Source organism: Balaenoptera acutorostrata, chromosome 20 (assembly GCF_949987535.1).
Source record: "Balaenoptera acutorostrata chromosome 20, mBalAcu1.1, whole genome shotgun sequence".
In the NCBI taxonomy this organism is placed as follows: domain Eukaryota; kingdom Metazoa; phylum Chordata; class Mammalia; order Artiodactyla; family Balaenopteridae; genus Balaenoptera; species Balaenoptera acutorostrata.
The window spans coordinates 52,614,938-52,631,784 of NC_080083.1; the positions used below are offsets into that span (position 1 = coordinate 52,614,938).

The 16,847-nt window shown below is 44.1% G+C and overlaps 1 protein-coding gene across 5 annotated transcripts in view; it reads right to left on the reverse strand.

Annotated features, from left to right (window-relative positions):
• Window positions 1-16,847, reverse strand: part of RPTOR (regulatory associated protein of MTOR complex 1) — a 347,491-nt gene that overhangs the window by 123,654 nt on the left and 206,990 nt on the right. For all 5 annotated transcript variants that reach the window (XM_057536142.1, XM_007185837.3, XM_007185836.3 and 2 more), the window contains exon 7: window positions 6,085-6,144. In XM_057536142.1, coding sequence (XP_057392125.1) covers window positions 6,085-6,144 — 60 coding nt within the window. The remainder of the gene's footprint in view (window positions 1-6,084; window positions 6,145-16,847) is intronic.

Consider the following 16,847-nt stretch of genomic DNA (forward strand, 5'->3'; position numbering starts at 1 on the left):
AAATCAGCCTGGACAGCCTGGCCCAGAGCAGCAGTTCAGGCACTCAGCATGGCAAGGATTCACAAGTAAGGAATCACCTCACACGACAGCTCCCGAGTGGACCTGCTTCACCAACGTGCAGGTAAACATCACGATGAGTTATGACCCTGACGGAACCCCAAGCAGCCCCAGCGCAGCAAGTGGAGACCAAACACAGCCCCAGAGAGGCGGATGCCAACAGCTTGCTGCATCCAAGAGCTGCATATGTTGACCAGAAATCTCCAGAAAATGATGATAAAATAGGTGAAAAATAATGAGACATTGTCCCCAGGAATGTTCTCTGAATACAGAAAACCTCAGCAGCCTGGAAGACTCTATTGAACACAGATGTGCTGCATTTCTCTCTAGCCTTGTAACTGCAAAATCACATCTGCTTCTTGAAATTTTTTCTTCTTACAGACTGTAAGCACAGTTGGGGAAAAAAATCTAAAAATTAAAAAAACAGAATAGCATTTTAAATGGAAAAATCTCTCAAGTAAGCTACAGAAATTAAGAACTTGTATCTACTCAGAAATAGATCTCACGGTTTTAGTAGCTGGGTATCTTAAGGAGCTGCACATCTGGATTTCTACTAGGGCCATAAAACTAAAGTTTGGAGTTTGTCCTGGCATAAAAAATAAACATAATTCAACCCCACACATTCACTCTAACCTTGGCCAGGCTACGAGGGGAGCAAGCCACGTGGCACCTCCAACTGAAAACGATGATGTGTGTGAGTCTCAACTGAACTATACTTTTGCTAAGTTGTATTCAGAGAACGATGACTCAGACCCAAATTAATGTACCTTGAAAAGTTATTCACAATAAAAACTCGAGGTTTCTAAAATATCTTCTTCTTACTCTCTTTTTGTCACCACCATCACAAACCCATCCAAATGAAGCTCCATCTGGGGGGAAAAGTGTGGTTCATTCTGGATGCTTGTAGCCTGTCCCAATTAATCTGGACAAAGTGCTTTTCTAAAATGCAAACCCCTCTGGAATGGGAATGATCTCTTTTTAAATTGCACAGCTAGCTGGACTTTGGGTACACAATTTTCCAAAAGTTGTGTGGCAGCACTCACCCGATGGTGGACAGGGCCGGTGTATGAAAGACATTTTCCCCCTTCAGTCTTTATCAGAAATCCAAATGGCTTCAGAAATGCAAAGTAGTATTAACCATTATCCCCACTGCAGCTCGGCGGGAAAGTGGTAAAAGAACAGAAGTATTTGTGGGTTGATGCCCACAGAGCCAACAGTACCACATGCTCCTCAGTCTGACCTGTATGATGGGGACAGATGTGGGGGTGACAGGGGTGTGACCAGCGAGTGTGACTCCTGAGGGTGAGGCCAGGACTCCAGCCACGTCTGTCCATCTGCAGTCTTTCCACCACATCCCCTTCCTCGCCCCCATTCCCACTCAGGATGCTATTAATGATGTTTTTCTTTTTAAATTAAAACACACAGACACCCAGTCTTTTAGCATTTCACCAACGTTGTAGTATCACCTGGCACGGGAGATGGGGAGATGGAGAAAAGAGGACCCTGTGAACCAACCTTCATAGGCCAAAGTGTAGACTCACCAGCTGAGAAAGTCACTTCGCCCTGGGGAAGGGGAGGGGTCAACACTGGGTGTTTCCAGGAACACTGGTGGCTGCAAACTCTGAAGTCCTGATTTAGGAAAACTGTACTTGATGAAAAATACTAAAATCTTATTATATAAGGGTGTTTGCTTCTATATTTCCATCCTCATTAGCCAGTTTAAGTAGCAAGAGTAAAGGTTTCTCCCCAAGAAACAATGGAGCACATTTCATGGTAGAAAGACCACACCCCTCTCAAATTCTGTTCTCCATTTCCTCTGGTCCCCGCTTCCCTGGTTCAGGTGTTTCTGCTATGACTTCCTTTAGTCATTCTGACCTGTATCTCTTACAGGGTATCTTATTTCCCCCACATTCTATATTAATCCTATTTTTGAAGTTGTCGTATAGGACATTGGTTTGGGGTATGCGGCGCTATGATTTTAGCATGTGTAGCTTTGTGGAACCAGCACCACACTCAGGATAGTGAACATTCCATCACCTTCATAGCCTCTCTCTATAGTCCTCTTCTCTGACCCTGCAGTTCTGTCTCTTCCCGAATGCCACATGAATGGAACCAGACCTGTGTCACCTTTCACTCCACGAAGGACCTCTGGGACCCCTCGTGGCTGTGGACCCGAGGGCCTCCCTTCTTCCTGGAGGTGGTGCTCCTCTGTACGGATGCACCACAGTCTGTTTATCCATTCACCCCCCAGGACATTCTGGTTGTTTCTAGGTTTGGATGGTGATGAACAAAGCTACTATAAACATGCTTGTACAGGACTTTGTATGAACCTAAGTCTTCATTCCTCTAGGGTAAACCCCCGGGACTGGGACTGCGGGGACATATGGTAAGGTATGTTTAAAGTGATAAGAAGCCACGCACTTCTCCAGAGTTGCTGCACCGCTCTGCCTTTGCACAGCAACGTGTGGGAGTCCTGCCATCCCAGTTCTCACCGCACTCGGTACCGCCAGCCTTTTTTTGTTTCAGTCATTCTAATAGGTGTGCAGTGGTGTCTTGCTGTGGTTTTAATTTGCATTTCCCTTACAGTTAATGATTTTGAACATCTTCTCATGTGCTTATTGGCCAACCTTAAATCCTCTTTGGTAAAGTGTCTCTTGTTCATTTTAAAATTTGGTGGTTTTTTTTTTCCTTATTTTTGAGTTTTGAGATATCTTCATATATTCTGGATACCAGTCCTTTGTCAGCTATGTGATTTGCAGATATTTTCCCCAAGTTTGTAGCTTATCTTTTCTCTCTCTTAGCAGTGTCTTCCAGAGAGTAAACAGTTTAAATTCTGATGAAGTCCAATTTGCCAGTTCTTTTCTTTTGTGGATCAGGCTTAGGGTGTCAAGTCGCTGTGCACACTCTAAGTCTGAGAAAGTGACAGGACAGGAGCTGGCTGTCTAGACACCAAAGTCTGGAAAAGGGAGGGCCTGTGTATGGGAAAGACCACAGAGAGACATCCAGAGACCTGGCCGCCAGGCGGGCCTGACACCGCCAGGTGGGAAATGTCACCGAGGAAGCTGAACCAAACCAAAGCCAGGTTCCTCTTCAGTAATATCAGGGGGTTTAACTAAATAACCTAAAAAAATATATTTTTAAGTTATGTGATTTTTAATAGCTCTTTTTAGTCTGGAGAACTCGGAACATGTGACACTGTTTGTCTGGGCCCACCTGCACCAAACGAGCACAGCACAGTCAGGGACGGTCACAACCATGCTGAGTGACCAGGAGGGGACACCACCCAGCATGTGAGACAGGGTCTGGGCTGGGTTCATGCTTCAAGCCGCCCCACCCAGTGGGAGAAGGAGACAACCCAGCCCTGCTCACAAAATATTTACACAGAGCAAGAACTGTCTGAACTGGTCGCCAGAAGTCACCTCGCTAGGAAAGAATGTAACTTTATTGAAGTTTTAATGGATACGGTTTATCTGAGAATTACATGTCTACGGAGATCTGTGGTACAGGTAACAGAGGCTCTGTCACTCAGAAATGGAGGGAAGTAAAGACCCACAGACACAGCACAGCAGTGCTGGTGAACGAACTCTGATGGGATGGCTTCTAAATTCTGAAATCTCATCAGGGAATTGAACCAAACAGGCAGGATAACCAGGCAGATCTAGCATTTTCTTATTTTGTAACTTCTCTCCGTGTGATGTCTCTCGATGTTTGCCTTATTTGTCCAGCACTTGTAAATGGTTTTCTTGGTTTCAGCCCATCTTGGAGGTGAAGCTGGCTTAGAACAGGGAGGAGCAGCTCCCCTGAGTGGCAGGGCGCTGAGCCTTCTGTCTCTAGAAGAGAGCTGTGTGAGTGTGACCAGGACAAGGCAATCGTGGAGCTCAGTTAAAAAAAGCACTCAGCGCCTGGCCACCTGGCCCTCTGCTTCCCGACTGCAGTGGCCCCTGGTGCACCAGGCTGCCCAGCACAGACAGGACTGGGGACACGAGGCGGCCAGCAACACGTTCTCCCCACCACCTGACACCAGATTGCACCAGCACTCCGATTTGGAGAAAATCAGCAGCTGCACATGCCCAGAGCAGCACAGTTTTGAAAAGGAACAAGAGTCACCGGTGTGCCTTACACTACATACGGGGGTTGGATGGGGGCACACGGAGAGCCAGACCTGCGCCCTCCCTGACCCTTGCGAATGTGACACACTGAAGTCTATGTTCCCTGCTCTGACCGAGCTAGCACAGCCAGCTCCCCGAACACAGCTCCGCTGCTGGTCCCAATCCCGACCTCAAGCTCCCGCTGCTCCCCACCCAGCCTGCAGTGCCAATCTATCAGCGCATCCTCCGGCCCTGCCTCAGCCAGCACTGCCTTTCCAGCAATGGCTTCGAAGTCTCCTCAACTGTGGGTCACTGGTAACCAAGACCCAGATGTGGGCTGGTCAATGGTAACCAAGAATCAGCTGTGGGCCAGGCAGTGGTTTAAACCAAGAATCAGCTGTGGGCTGGGCAGTGGTAACCAAGACCCACTCTGAGCAGAGGGGACCACCAGGTCTTCCCATTTGTCCTGCTGGCACTGATCAATGTTACACTAATTCTTTCTTGTCACAATATTCCATTTTGCTTGTGGGCAAAAGCGTCTTGAAGTAAACAGATGCAGTGACCAGTCACATGATTTCCTTAAACATTTATCCAAAATTTAATGGAAGAAATTATACTTGATGAACTGTTTGCAGGTATCCTAATTATACTTCGTTGATTCTTTCTTTTACATTTATTTGTACCTATGTTTTACATGTCTATATTCTTATAAAAAAAATTAAACAAGATGGAAAAAAATCAGTCCCTAACATTGCTCCTCCCTGTTTCTTCCTCCAAATTCCACTTGCCTACCCAAAGTGAAGTGTAACTATTTCATTTCATGCCTTGTTGATATGTATACACACACACACACACACAAACACACACACAGAGTTATGCACGATTTCAAACATGTGCTCGGCAGCCCACCATGGGTGTTGGTCTTTAACAACATGTCCGACAGGCCGCTCCCCGGTGGTGCACAGGCCACTCCCTGTCAGTTCAAGGGTAGCCACCACGTTTTCTGTATTTGCCCGTGAGAATGCACGTGATTGAGTCCACTGTGCCCTTACAGTGGGTGTTCAGGCATAATATTTTTGTGTATTTCCCCTGACACACAGGCAAGTTGTTTTCCAGGAGAGAAAACTAGAATATTTGCTTTTCGTACCTAATGTAATTAGAATCAGGCTTTAGCTGTTTTAGCACAAGATTTTGTATATCAAGACTTTGGAAACAATTTGCATGTTAATTCTAGAAGAAACGGGGTTCGGAGCAGAAGCGTTAGAAACTACCTAGGTGAATCAGGATGAATGAAATGAACACGCAAACAAATAAACAAAAAATGCAGGTCAAGTTTAGAGCTGTGAGATGGTGTACTGACCCAAAGAGCCTCACGACAGGAGCAGACAAGCCAGCCCTGTGACCTGGGCGGACAAGGAGAGGCCGAGCAACCGCAGCACATCATGAAGGACCCCTCCTGCAGGGACCGCTGCATCTGCCCTGAGATAGAATGTAAAATTGGGGGTGGGGGGATGGAAGGTTGCAGAACGTGAAAGGGAACATTGAAGAACATCGGGAAGATGCTGTGATCTGACGTTTGCAGCTGGGGAGCAGAGTGATGATCTCTATGTGCAGAGTGATGGATCTGTATGGCAGTGACCTGTATGTGAAGTGATTGGTCTGTATGTGTAACGATATGTTTTTACTTTGGCTCAGTGTTGGAAGTATTTTTAAACGTTCAAAAGGATTCAGCTTTTATTCTTTTCATTTTAATATGGCCCCAAATTTAGCTGTGTTCTATGTAACAATCACAAACATGGCCTTAATCAGAAAACAAAAGAACACACCCACATGAAAGGGAAACAACCTGTGCCGACAGGAAGGACTTCTGAGAACCAAGAGTGAAAAAAGGAGACGCCCCTCACACCAGAAGCCACAATAGTTTAAAAATCTGACTTACTTTTCTATCAAATCCAGTGTGACTCCAGGCACCAGACTAACGCATTTCTGCATGCAAAACCTGCAGAGAAAGAAAAGAAAGTGAATCACAGCAATTGGATATTTAACAAGAGAGTGCAACAGTCCCACAGAAAAAGCAAAGAGAGGAAAGTGAGGATGGGGATTGCCATGGTGAAAAAGTAAACCCTGTTTTTCTTAATTCTGTCAGCTTTTAGGTTTATGAAGAAAATCTCCCTGCAGCCTCTCAAAGGGGCAGGAACACCGAGCTACAGCCGTAGGTCTTCAGTGGAAGGAGAGAAACGAGTCTGCGGCATGGCGGGGCAGAGCCCCCACTGTGGCAGGGGCTGGGGGCACGTGCGCACAAGATTCCGCAGGACAGGAAGGTTCCACCCAGATAATGAACAGGCTCCACTTTTCTATTTTTCCTTCTTAAGCAAGTAAGCTGGGGAGAGTGATGGAAGAATCAGCGAACCACCCCCAGGCACACAAAAGAAATTCGTGAGAGCAGACAAAGAAAAGTGAATTCAATTATATCATTTTAATTATCATAAAATCATAGGAGTCAGAGCTGCGAGACTTAATCTTCACTGCAGAGCCATCCTGGAGGGCTAGGGTGGGACTGTCCAGGCTTCATCTAATTTGTGTGCACCAACAGGAGGTCTCGGACCATCTCTTTCTTCCTGTCAGGGCTATCGCCACGCAGCAGGACAGAATCAATGGTAGCACGGAGTGAAGAGGCAACTTAGTATCAGTCGCAGGAGAAATGTAAAACATTTAATTCATTGGCTTTAAAAATTAAGAACAAATAATGCCCTCTATAAAAACAGCAGCAGGCACACAGCAAAGACACCCACAAAATGCATTTTAGTATCACTAGTGGATGCGAGAAGTGGAGGAAGGTCGGAGAAGACCAGTGGGCTCAAGGGAGGGGATGAGTACAAGGACCAGGCCACATTCAGGACACGTGGAGTGAGACGTGTACGGTGGGTGGGTGGAGATGGGAGAGAAAGACAAGGAGACAGAGAGAGACCCAGAGGCTGGAAGACGACAAACAAGGCCGTGAAGACAGAGTCTGGAGGGCCACTGGCTCCCAACACGCAGCCCTCCAACGGGGGGAGGGTGGGGGGAGGGGAAGAGGGGACCCTGTGCACCCAGCCCCGCCAGGCTCATGGCCTCGGGGAGCAACGCCTCGCTCAGCCAGCAGAGGAAGTTATCTTCCTGGCTGTGGCTGTGCTGGCCGGTGCTCTCAATTCACGGAGCAGAAGAAACAGAAATGCGGGCTGTGTTTGCCCGACACAGACAGAGCCCCTCTCCCACTGGCAGAAACGGCCGGGCTGACCAGCTGCTCCACCGGGCCAGTCAGTCCCTCCAGACAAATCCTTCTGTTTACTCCGCTGTCGGAGAACTCTGCCCGTCCGCTCCCGCACATCACCGCAACCGCCGAACCAGCCCACATGCAGCTCTGACAGAGGCTCCATGTGAATCAGGATCTCTCCGTGGATAGAAATGGTCTACAGGAAACGCATTTTCCAGTCCAATTCTGAGGCCTATGCAAACAGGGCTGCTCTGTCATCTTTCTCTCTGTAACACACTTACTGACTGGACCTCTGCCTTCCCATAATGATAGTCTGTGCCAGACTAATCCTTTTGTCAATAACAACAATAAGCTCTGGACAAAATATAAAAAACAACCACTTGAAAGAGCAAACAAATACAGGCAGAAAGGGAAGCCATGACCCTTAAAAGAAGAATAACTGGGCAAGGTCCGCCTTAACCAGCTTTTCCCAGGCGTGCTCCCCAATTCACACAGCGCCGGGGACACTGCTCAATGGAAAGGAGATCAGAACCCCAGGCTGCCAGGAGCTTCAGGGGAAGTCTTAGGAAGGAGGAGCTAAACTCTGCGAGCGAGCTCTCCTAGGATCCTGGGCTGACCCCGGCACTGCACAGGTGTGGGACCAGACCCCGAGGAGCCCCGGGGACACCAGAGCTGAAGTGCTGAACACGCTGAGCAGAGGTTTCCACACTTGCTCACTAGCAGACATGCATGCAGATGGGGACAGCCAGTGCCACGTTAGGGGGCTATCAACACCTGGGGCTTTCCTCTGACACCCTGTGGGGTGGTGCCTCAGTTACAACCACGGTCCAGGATTCAGAGCCTCACCCCAGAACTAGGAGCAAAATCAAAGGAGACCAGTCCTACAGCTAAGAGACCTCAATCAATTAAACCATCTACAAGAACAGAGCTAAATACTCCTCAGAGGAAGATAACAGAATCCAGACTTTCTCAGTGTCTCATCCACAATGGAGAGTATTCTACCTAAAATCAAGAGAAAAATTGTTAATAAAACCAGATTCATTGCTGACCATATTTTGGAATTAGACTTTAAAATTATAAAAATAATGATTAACTGGGAAATAAGTATTATGATAAATCTGCTGAAAATATAAAGTTCCATTAAGTAGGAAATTAAAAATAGGGCCATGATGCAACTTTAAAATATCTATGATATGGTTATGGTTATATGCATTAAGAGCAGCATGGATAAACCAGTGACTGACAATCCACAAATTGTACATCAGCCAATATTTATTCCTTCGCACCAGGCAAAATCAGAGGCAATAAAAATGGCTTGACAATTCCACAAAATTGGATATTAGTAATTATGACAATAAACACAACAGCTGGCAGTCAGTTAGTGCTTACTCTTGGTGCTAGAGCTCTCATCAACAGGCTCTGGCCACTTGTGAATCCTCTTTGTCCGACTCGCCCTTTCCGAACTTCGAGTGAACAGTCCCAGAGCACCTGACCACTGCTTACTGCCTGCCTGCTGACCCCCCAGGCCAGGGTTTCTCAGCTGTGCACTAAGGACTCTCAGGGCCAGATCATTCTCTGCTGTAAGGGTAGCATCCCAGCCTCGACCCACAGGACGCCAGCAGCACCACACCCCAGTTGTGACAACCAAACATGTCTCCTGACACTGCCTAATGTCCCTGGGGGGCAGAGTCACCCCCTTGAGGCCACAGCCCCAGGCCAGGCCCCAGTGTCTCTCACATTTTCCAGAACAGTCTCTGCTTCCACTCTTGCCTGTGCTCCCTATTCCTCTCCCAGGAATTCTCTACCCAGCAGGCAAAGCAAGCCTTTTAAGAGGAAATGCTGTGATAAGTCATTTCATCTTGACCCTCCAGAGGCTTCCTGCCATGAAGGATGAAATGCAGGGTGCTTGCCTAGCCTCCCAAGGCCCTGCCCTGGGCTTCCAGTCACTGCTCTGACCTCACTTCCTCACTCTCACTCTGCTTACCGAGCTCCATTCACCCTGACACATTTCCTGCTCCTTCAACACGCCAGGTACAGCCCCACCTCAGGGCCTTTGCACTTGCTGTTCCCTCAGCCTGCAACACTCTTGCCCCAGATAACTGGAAGGTTTACTCCTTTGTTTTATTTGTACTTCTTCTACCTTCCCTGACCAGCCTAAGGAAAATAGCACCTTCATTCTCTACCCGCATACCCTGCTTTTTAAAAATAACATTTCTTGCTACCTTATTATATATTTGTTATTGCTTGTCTTTATCATAGAAGAAAAGCTCAAGGAGTATAAGGACTTCTCTTATTTTGTTCATCAGTGTGCCCCCAGTACTTAGAAGGGTGCCTTAATATATAGTTTTGATAATCCATAAATGTGTCAACAAGTGAATATGGTATAAGATTAATTTCTAATAGTTCACATGTATCTTTTTTTTCCTGTTGCTCTTGAAAGTGAGTGGCTTCAAGATTTTTATGCAGAACAAATTAATTAACGTTAAAAAAACTCAGCTGTGTAACCTTGTACACTATCATATAACTGTTGGATGCTATTGTTTCTGAGAATGGAAATACATTAATTTTTTTTTCTAATTAGAAAACCCCCCACATATTTACCATAAAAAATTAAAAGTACAGAAAATTACAAGTAAAAATTAACCCCAAACTTAAGATAACCATTAACATTTTCACATTTACCTCTTAGAGAAAATTGAATCATGCTGGTTTATTTTGTTCTAGGAGAAAAGGAAATCAGTCACTGAAACATCCCAAACAATACAGATGTGTGTAACGGAAAAGTGGAGTCTGTCCTGCCGCCCCATTCCACTGCTGACCACTGCTGACTGCTCCTCTGCATCCAGACTGTGCCCAGCACACGTGCACAACCAATATCTACCCTTGGGTTTTGTTCAGTTTTTTTTCTTACCACAAGAGAATTTGCCATACACACCACAGCTGTGTTTTTCTGTTGTTGTTTTTTTAAACATTTGTTTTCCAGCATTTTCCAACATTCAACAAAGTTGAAAGAATTTTAGAGTAAGTTCCTGCATCCCACCACCTAGGTTCCACCATCAGCATTTGATTGCATTTGCTTTATCACATCTCTGCCTCTCCATCCATTAATCCATCTCATTTTTGGTGCGACAGAGAATATGGTACACTTGCCTTTAAATTCTTTAGCACACATACTGAGATCTCAGTATCTGTTTATTGTTTTTGTCTTTTGATGTAAGATTACATACAATGAAGTACACACATCTTAACTGTTCGTTCACCGGGTTCTGACAAATGCACATGCCCGTGTACCCAAGCTCCTACAGGGACCGCTACCAACATCCCAGGGAGTTTTCTCTCACCCTTTCTCAGCCAATTCCTACTTCCTCCCATTGCCCCCAGAGGCAAACACTGCTATGATTTTTCTACTGATTTTTATTCCTCTGTTCTAGAGTTTCACATACATGGACTCATCAAGTATGTACTTTTGTATAAGGCCTCTTCCAGTCAGCATAATGTTTTGGATGTTTATCCATGTTTTTGTTTGTATCATGAATTTATTCTGTTTCGTTGCTGACTGGTATTCCATTATATGAAAAGACTGTAGTTTATACATGCTGTTCTGTAACTTGCCCTTGTGTATCATGGACAATATAAAAGCTGATGCATAGAACATTACCTTTTTCATGAACGTAAGTGTGCTGTCCTCGGGATGCATTCGTAGCAACGGAACTGCCTGACGAATGGGTACACATACTGAATGACCAGTCATCTGATGGCTCTCCAGAGGAAAGCGCCATTTACTGTCTCATCGAGGCTGAATACACCCACTTTTTAACTTCCGGAAAAAACTGGGTTTATCAACATAAAAGAAAAACAAACCCTCTGTTCTACTGATAGGTGAGAAATGACACATCATTGGAATTTCTTTGATTATTATTGAGGTTAAATGCCAGCTAATACTTTTTCCAGTTCTTTGTATTTTTCTTTTGCTTGTTTCCTGTTTATGCCCTTCTTGTCTTATTGATTTTAAAAGTGCTTTATACATTAACGGAACCAACGGTGGCTTTGTTATATATTACACAATTTTCTCAATTTATAATTTTAAGTTTTGGTTTTTGTTATCTTTGCCATACAAAACTTAAAATTGGTGTTTAATAAAATCTATCACTTCCTTTATAGCTCTTTAATTCTCCTGACAATTTTTCCAGTACTTTTGTGAGTTTTCTTTTTTACATTTAAATCCTCGGTATATTTGGAGTTTATTTTTTCAGGTGAGAGGTAAGGATTAAAAAAAATTCAAATGGTTAGCCATGTGCCCCATATAGTATTGAGTAATTATTTTTTTTCCAAATGATAAATTCTTATACAGTAGATTTTGTTTCTGGAACGCTCTACTCTGTTCCATTGCCTCAAATGTCTGCTCTTACTCCACCTGAACCTTCAAAATGCATTTTAATAATTAGTAGGACAAATTTTCTTTCACACATTCTATTTTTTCAAAAAATTCTCATGGGTATTCTCAAACATTTATCCTTCTACTTGACCTTTAAAATCACTTTATCAATATGTGTCAAATTTATGGTTTAATTTAAGGAGAATTTATATCCTTAATCTTCTGGCTCTCACCATGTAATAATAATGTGGTCAATCCCTCCATTTATTCAAATATCCTTTCGTATCAATCAGTAAAGTTTTATGGAATTTTCTATACATACGTCCAATACACTCTTAGCTTATGTTTTTTTTAAAATTTTTTTATTTTTGGCCGCGTTGGGTCTTTGTTGCTGCACGTGGTCTTTTTTCTGGTTGCAGCGAGTGGGGGCTACTCTTGGTTGTGGTGCGCGGGCTTCTCATTGTGGTGGCTTCTCTTGGTGTGGAGCACGGGCTCTAGGTGCGTGGGCTTCAGTAGTTGTGGCACACGGGCTCAGTAGTTGTGGCTCGTGGGCTCTAGAGCGCAGGCTCTGTAGTTGTGGCGCACGGGCTAGGTTGCTCCGCGGCATGTGGGATCTTCCCAGATCAGGGCTCGAACCCATGTCTCCTACATTGGCAGGCAGATTCTTAACCACTGCACCACCAGGGAAGCCCCTTGTTTATGTTTTGTCATTGTTACTGCTACTACTGTGAATCAGATTTACTTTCTTTCCCAACATTTCCTTACTGGCTTTTTTTTTTTAATTAATTAATTTATTTATTTATTTTTGGCTGTGTTGGGTCTTCGTTTCTGTGCGAGAGCTTTCTCTAGTTGCGGCAAGCGGGGGCCACTCTTCATCACGGTGCGCGGGCCTCTCACTATCGCGGCCTCTCTTGTTGCGGACCACAGGCTCCAGACTCGCAGGCTCAGCAGTTGTGGCTCACGGGCCCAGTTGCTCCGCGGCATGTGGGATCTTCACAGACCAGGGCTCGAACCCGTGTCCCCTGCATTGGCAGGCAGATTCTCAACCACTGCACCACCAGGGAAGCCCCCTGGCTATTTTTAATATATAAAAAGGGTAACAATTTAAAGGAAATTATTGTGAAGTATACCATATATGAAGAGTATATAAGATACAGATGTGAGTTTAAGGAACAATAAAGTAAATATAAGCACCACACAGATTAAGAAATAGCACATTACAAAATCTAAAAGGCCCCATGTGTCCCCGCCATGGTGTCTGTTCCTGCTCGCCCCCCCAGAGGGAGCCTGTACTTTTATGATATTGATTTGTATTTGTATGGTATTGATTTGTAGTCACTTAGTAATCAGTCACTTTGTTGAATGCTCGTGTTACTGTTAATAGTTTCCCAGTGGATTTTGTTGTTTTTTTTGTTATTGTTGTAAAGTTAAAATTCAGATCATACATAAATAATGCAAATTTGCATTCTCTTTAGAATATGTATACCTTTCATTTTGTTTTTGTATCTAATTATATTGACTAGCATTTCCAGAAGTTTGTTAAATGAATTACAGTTAGTATACATCCCCCTCTTAGTTCTAATTACATTAATGGAAACACGATGTTGAAGCATTAGTGCATGATGATGGCTGCTAGTTTAGAAGGTTTCTCTTATGTAAAGGAAGTATTCTTCTATTTTTATTATAAGGTTTTATTAAAATTCATTTTTAATTTTATCAAATAACTATTCTTCTCTCACCTATTAAGATGATGAATTATATTAATAGGCAGCCTAACAGAAAGTCATCAAAACAGTCCTGGAATGAATCTCACTTGGCCAAAGTTTATTCTTCTCTTACTATATGGCAGGATTCTAAGTGCTAATATTTCATTTTGAACTCATCTGCAGTGTGAGTCTGTGTATGCATATGTGTGTGCCTCTGTTTGTGTGTATGTGTATGTATGTGTCTGTGTGTGTGTATACACACTGCATTTGTCAGGCTTGGTACCTCAGTCATGGTAACTTTATGAAGAGAATGAGAAAGCTTATATCAATACTTGTTGAAATATGGCCTATGCTTACATACTATTTTATTACCATTTGTTTTATTCCATATTTCAAGGATAATCATCTATATGTTGAATCTTCATTGTTTTATTTTTCTTGCTTCTCATTATTTTTTACTGCTTTCTGTTTCCTGTACTCCTGACCAATTTTAAGGTCACAAACTTCAGAATTAAATTTGATTTCTTAAACTTTCTTTTTGCTAGTTCTCTTTTCATCTTGATGTACTGTTTTGTCAATCTCAATATTTATTCATTTTTTTTCAGAGACCATTTTTCTGTAATTTCATTGAGGATACAAAGCATATGCTGTCTTCTTTCTGGAGCTCCTTGTAACCACACCTGAGTTTATGCTGATGAGGTGACTCAGGGTGGGGGCTGGTCACCAGAAGGACCAACACTGGATAACAGCAGGGAACTTTCAGCCCCATGCTGACCTCCAGCCTCTGACCTCAGGAGGGAAGGGGGCTGGAGACTGAGCTCTAAAAAGAATCTTGAACAAAGAAATTCGGAGAGCTCCCAGGTTGGTACTTTGTGGAGGGGGTGTGCCCTCCACTCTCTCCCACATGCAGGTGACCCTCCCCTCCAGTGAGAAAGAGGGGCTTCCCCAGCAGTCTTGCTCTCAGCACTCCCTGTGCAGGTCTAGCCTGCACCTGGGTAACAGCTGGGAGACACAGGGCAGGAAAAGACCCGCAGAGCTGATCCCCACTGTGAGTGTTAGTCACGGTTTGATTTCAGTCCCCAAGGTGCCGCTCACTTTCTGGAGTCCTCGGGTAGCTGCGTTCTGAGCAGAGGCTGTACTGAGTGTGGCCGAGTCCTTCTTATGGGCCGACACTGGGGTCTCCACGGATGGAGATGCCGCGGAAGCTTCATAGATCAGACTATTTTAACCAAGTCCTTCTGAACATGAAGCGCATTGCCAGAGATGTCAGGCTTTTAAAGGAATTTTGGGAAACAGCTCAAAGTGGCAATACACTATTAAAATAAGACAAGCAGGGCTTCCCTGGTGGCGCAGTGGTTGAGAATCTGCCTGCCAATGCAGGGCACATGGGTTCGAGCCCTGGTCTGGGAAGATCCCACATGCCACGGAGCAACTGGGCCAGTGAGCCACAATTACTGAGCCTGCGCGTCTGGAGCCTGTGCTCCGCAACAAGAGAGGCCGCGATAATGGGAGGCCCACGCAACGCGATGAAGAGTGGCCCCCACTTGCTGCAACTAGAGAAAGCCCTCGCACAGAAACGAAGACCCAACACAGCCATAAATAAATAAATAAATAAATAAATAAATAATTTAAAAAAACAAAAATAAAAAATAAGACAAGCAAATTCCTTGACATTTCATTTAATGTAGCAGGTTAAAAAACAAACAAAGAGGCCGCCACCTGGGCCGCTGCCGCCGCCATAACCGCGATTCCCCCATCTCCCGCCATGGCCGAGGAGCTCTCCGTGGCCACGTCCTACACCGAAGATGATTTCTACTGCCCCGTCTGTCAGGAGGTGCTCAAAACGCCCATATGGACTGTGGCTTGTCAGCACGTTTTCTGTAGAAAATGTTTCCTGACTGCAATGAGAGAAAGTGGAATACATTGTCCCCTGTGTTGTGGAAATGTGACTAGAAGAGAGAGAGCATGTCCTGAACGGGCCTTAGACCTTGAAAATATCACGAGGAGATTTTCTGGTAGCTGCAGATGCTGTGCAAAACAGATTAAATTCTATCGCATGAGACATCATTACAAATCTTGTAAGAAGTACCAAGATGAATATGGTGTTTCTTCTGTCATTCCAAACTTTCAGATCTCTCAAGATTCAGTAGGGAACAGACATTCACAGAAAGATAGACAAGATGAAAAGGCAGAGGGCTATGTACCAGATGAAGGAACAAGATAAAACCCCAGAAAAACAACTAAATGAAGTGGAGATAGGCAACCTTCCAGAAAAAGAATTCAGAATAATGATAGTGAAGATGATCCAGGACCTCGGAAAAAGAATGGAGGCAAAGATTGAGAAGATGCAAGAAATGTTTAACAAAGATCTAGAAGAATTAAAGAACAAACAGAGATAAACAGTACAATAACTGAAATGAAAAGTACACTAGAAGGAATCAACAGCAGAATAACTGAGGCAGAAGAACAGATAAGTGACCTGGAAGACAGAATGGTGGAATTCACTGCTGCGGAACAGACTAAAGAAAAAAGAATGAAAAGAAAGGAAGACAGCCTAAGAGACCTCTGGGACAACATTAAACGCAACAACATTCGCATTATAGGGGTCCCAGAAGGAGAAGAGAGAGAGAAAGGACCCGAGAAAATATTTGAAGAGATTATAGTCAAAAACTTCCCTAACATAGGAAAGGAAATAGCCACCCAAGTCCAGGAAGCACAGAGAGTCCCATACAGGATAAACCCAAGGAGAAACACGCTGAGACACATAGTAATCAAATTGGCAAAAATTAAAGACAAAGAAAAATTATTGAAAGCAGCAAGGGAAAAATGACAAATAACATACAAGGGAACTCCCATAAGGTTAACAGCTGATTTCTCAGCAGAAACTCTACAAGCCAGAAGGGAGTGGCATGATATACTTAAAGTGATGAAAGGGAAGAACCTACAACCAGGATTACCCGGCAAGGATCTCATTCAGATTCGATGGAGAAATCAAAAGCTTTACAGACAAGCAAAAGCTAAGAGAATTCAGCACCACCAAACCAGCTCTACAACAAATGCTAAAGGAACTTCTCTAAGTGGGAAACACAAGAGAAGAAAAGGACCTACAAAAACAAACCCAAAACAATTAAGAAAATGGTCATAGGAACATACATATTGATAATTACCTTAAACGTGAATGGATTAAATGCTCCAACGAAAAGACACAGGCTTGCTGAATGGATACAAAAACAAGACCCATATATATCTCTCTCTCTATATATAGATATATATATAGATATATATATATATATGCTGTCTACAAGAGACCCACTTCAGACGTAGGGACACATACAGACTGAGAGTGAGGGGATGGAAAAAGATATTCC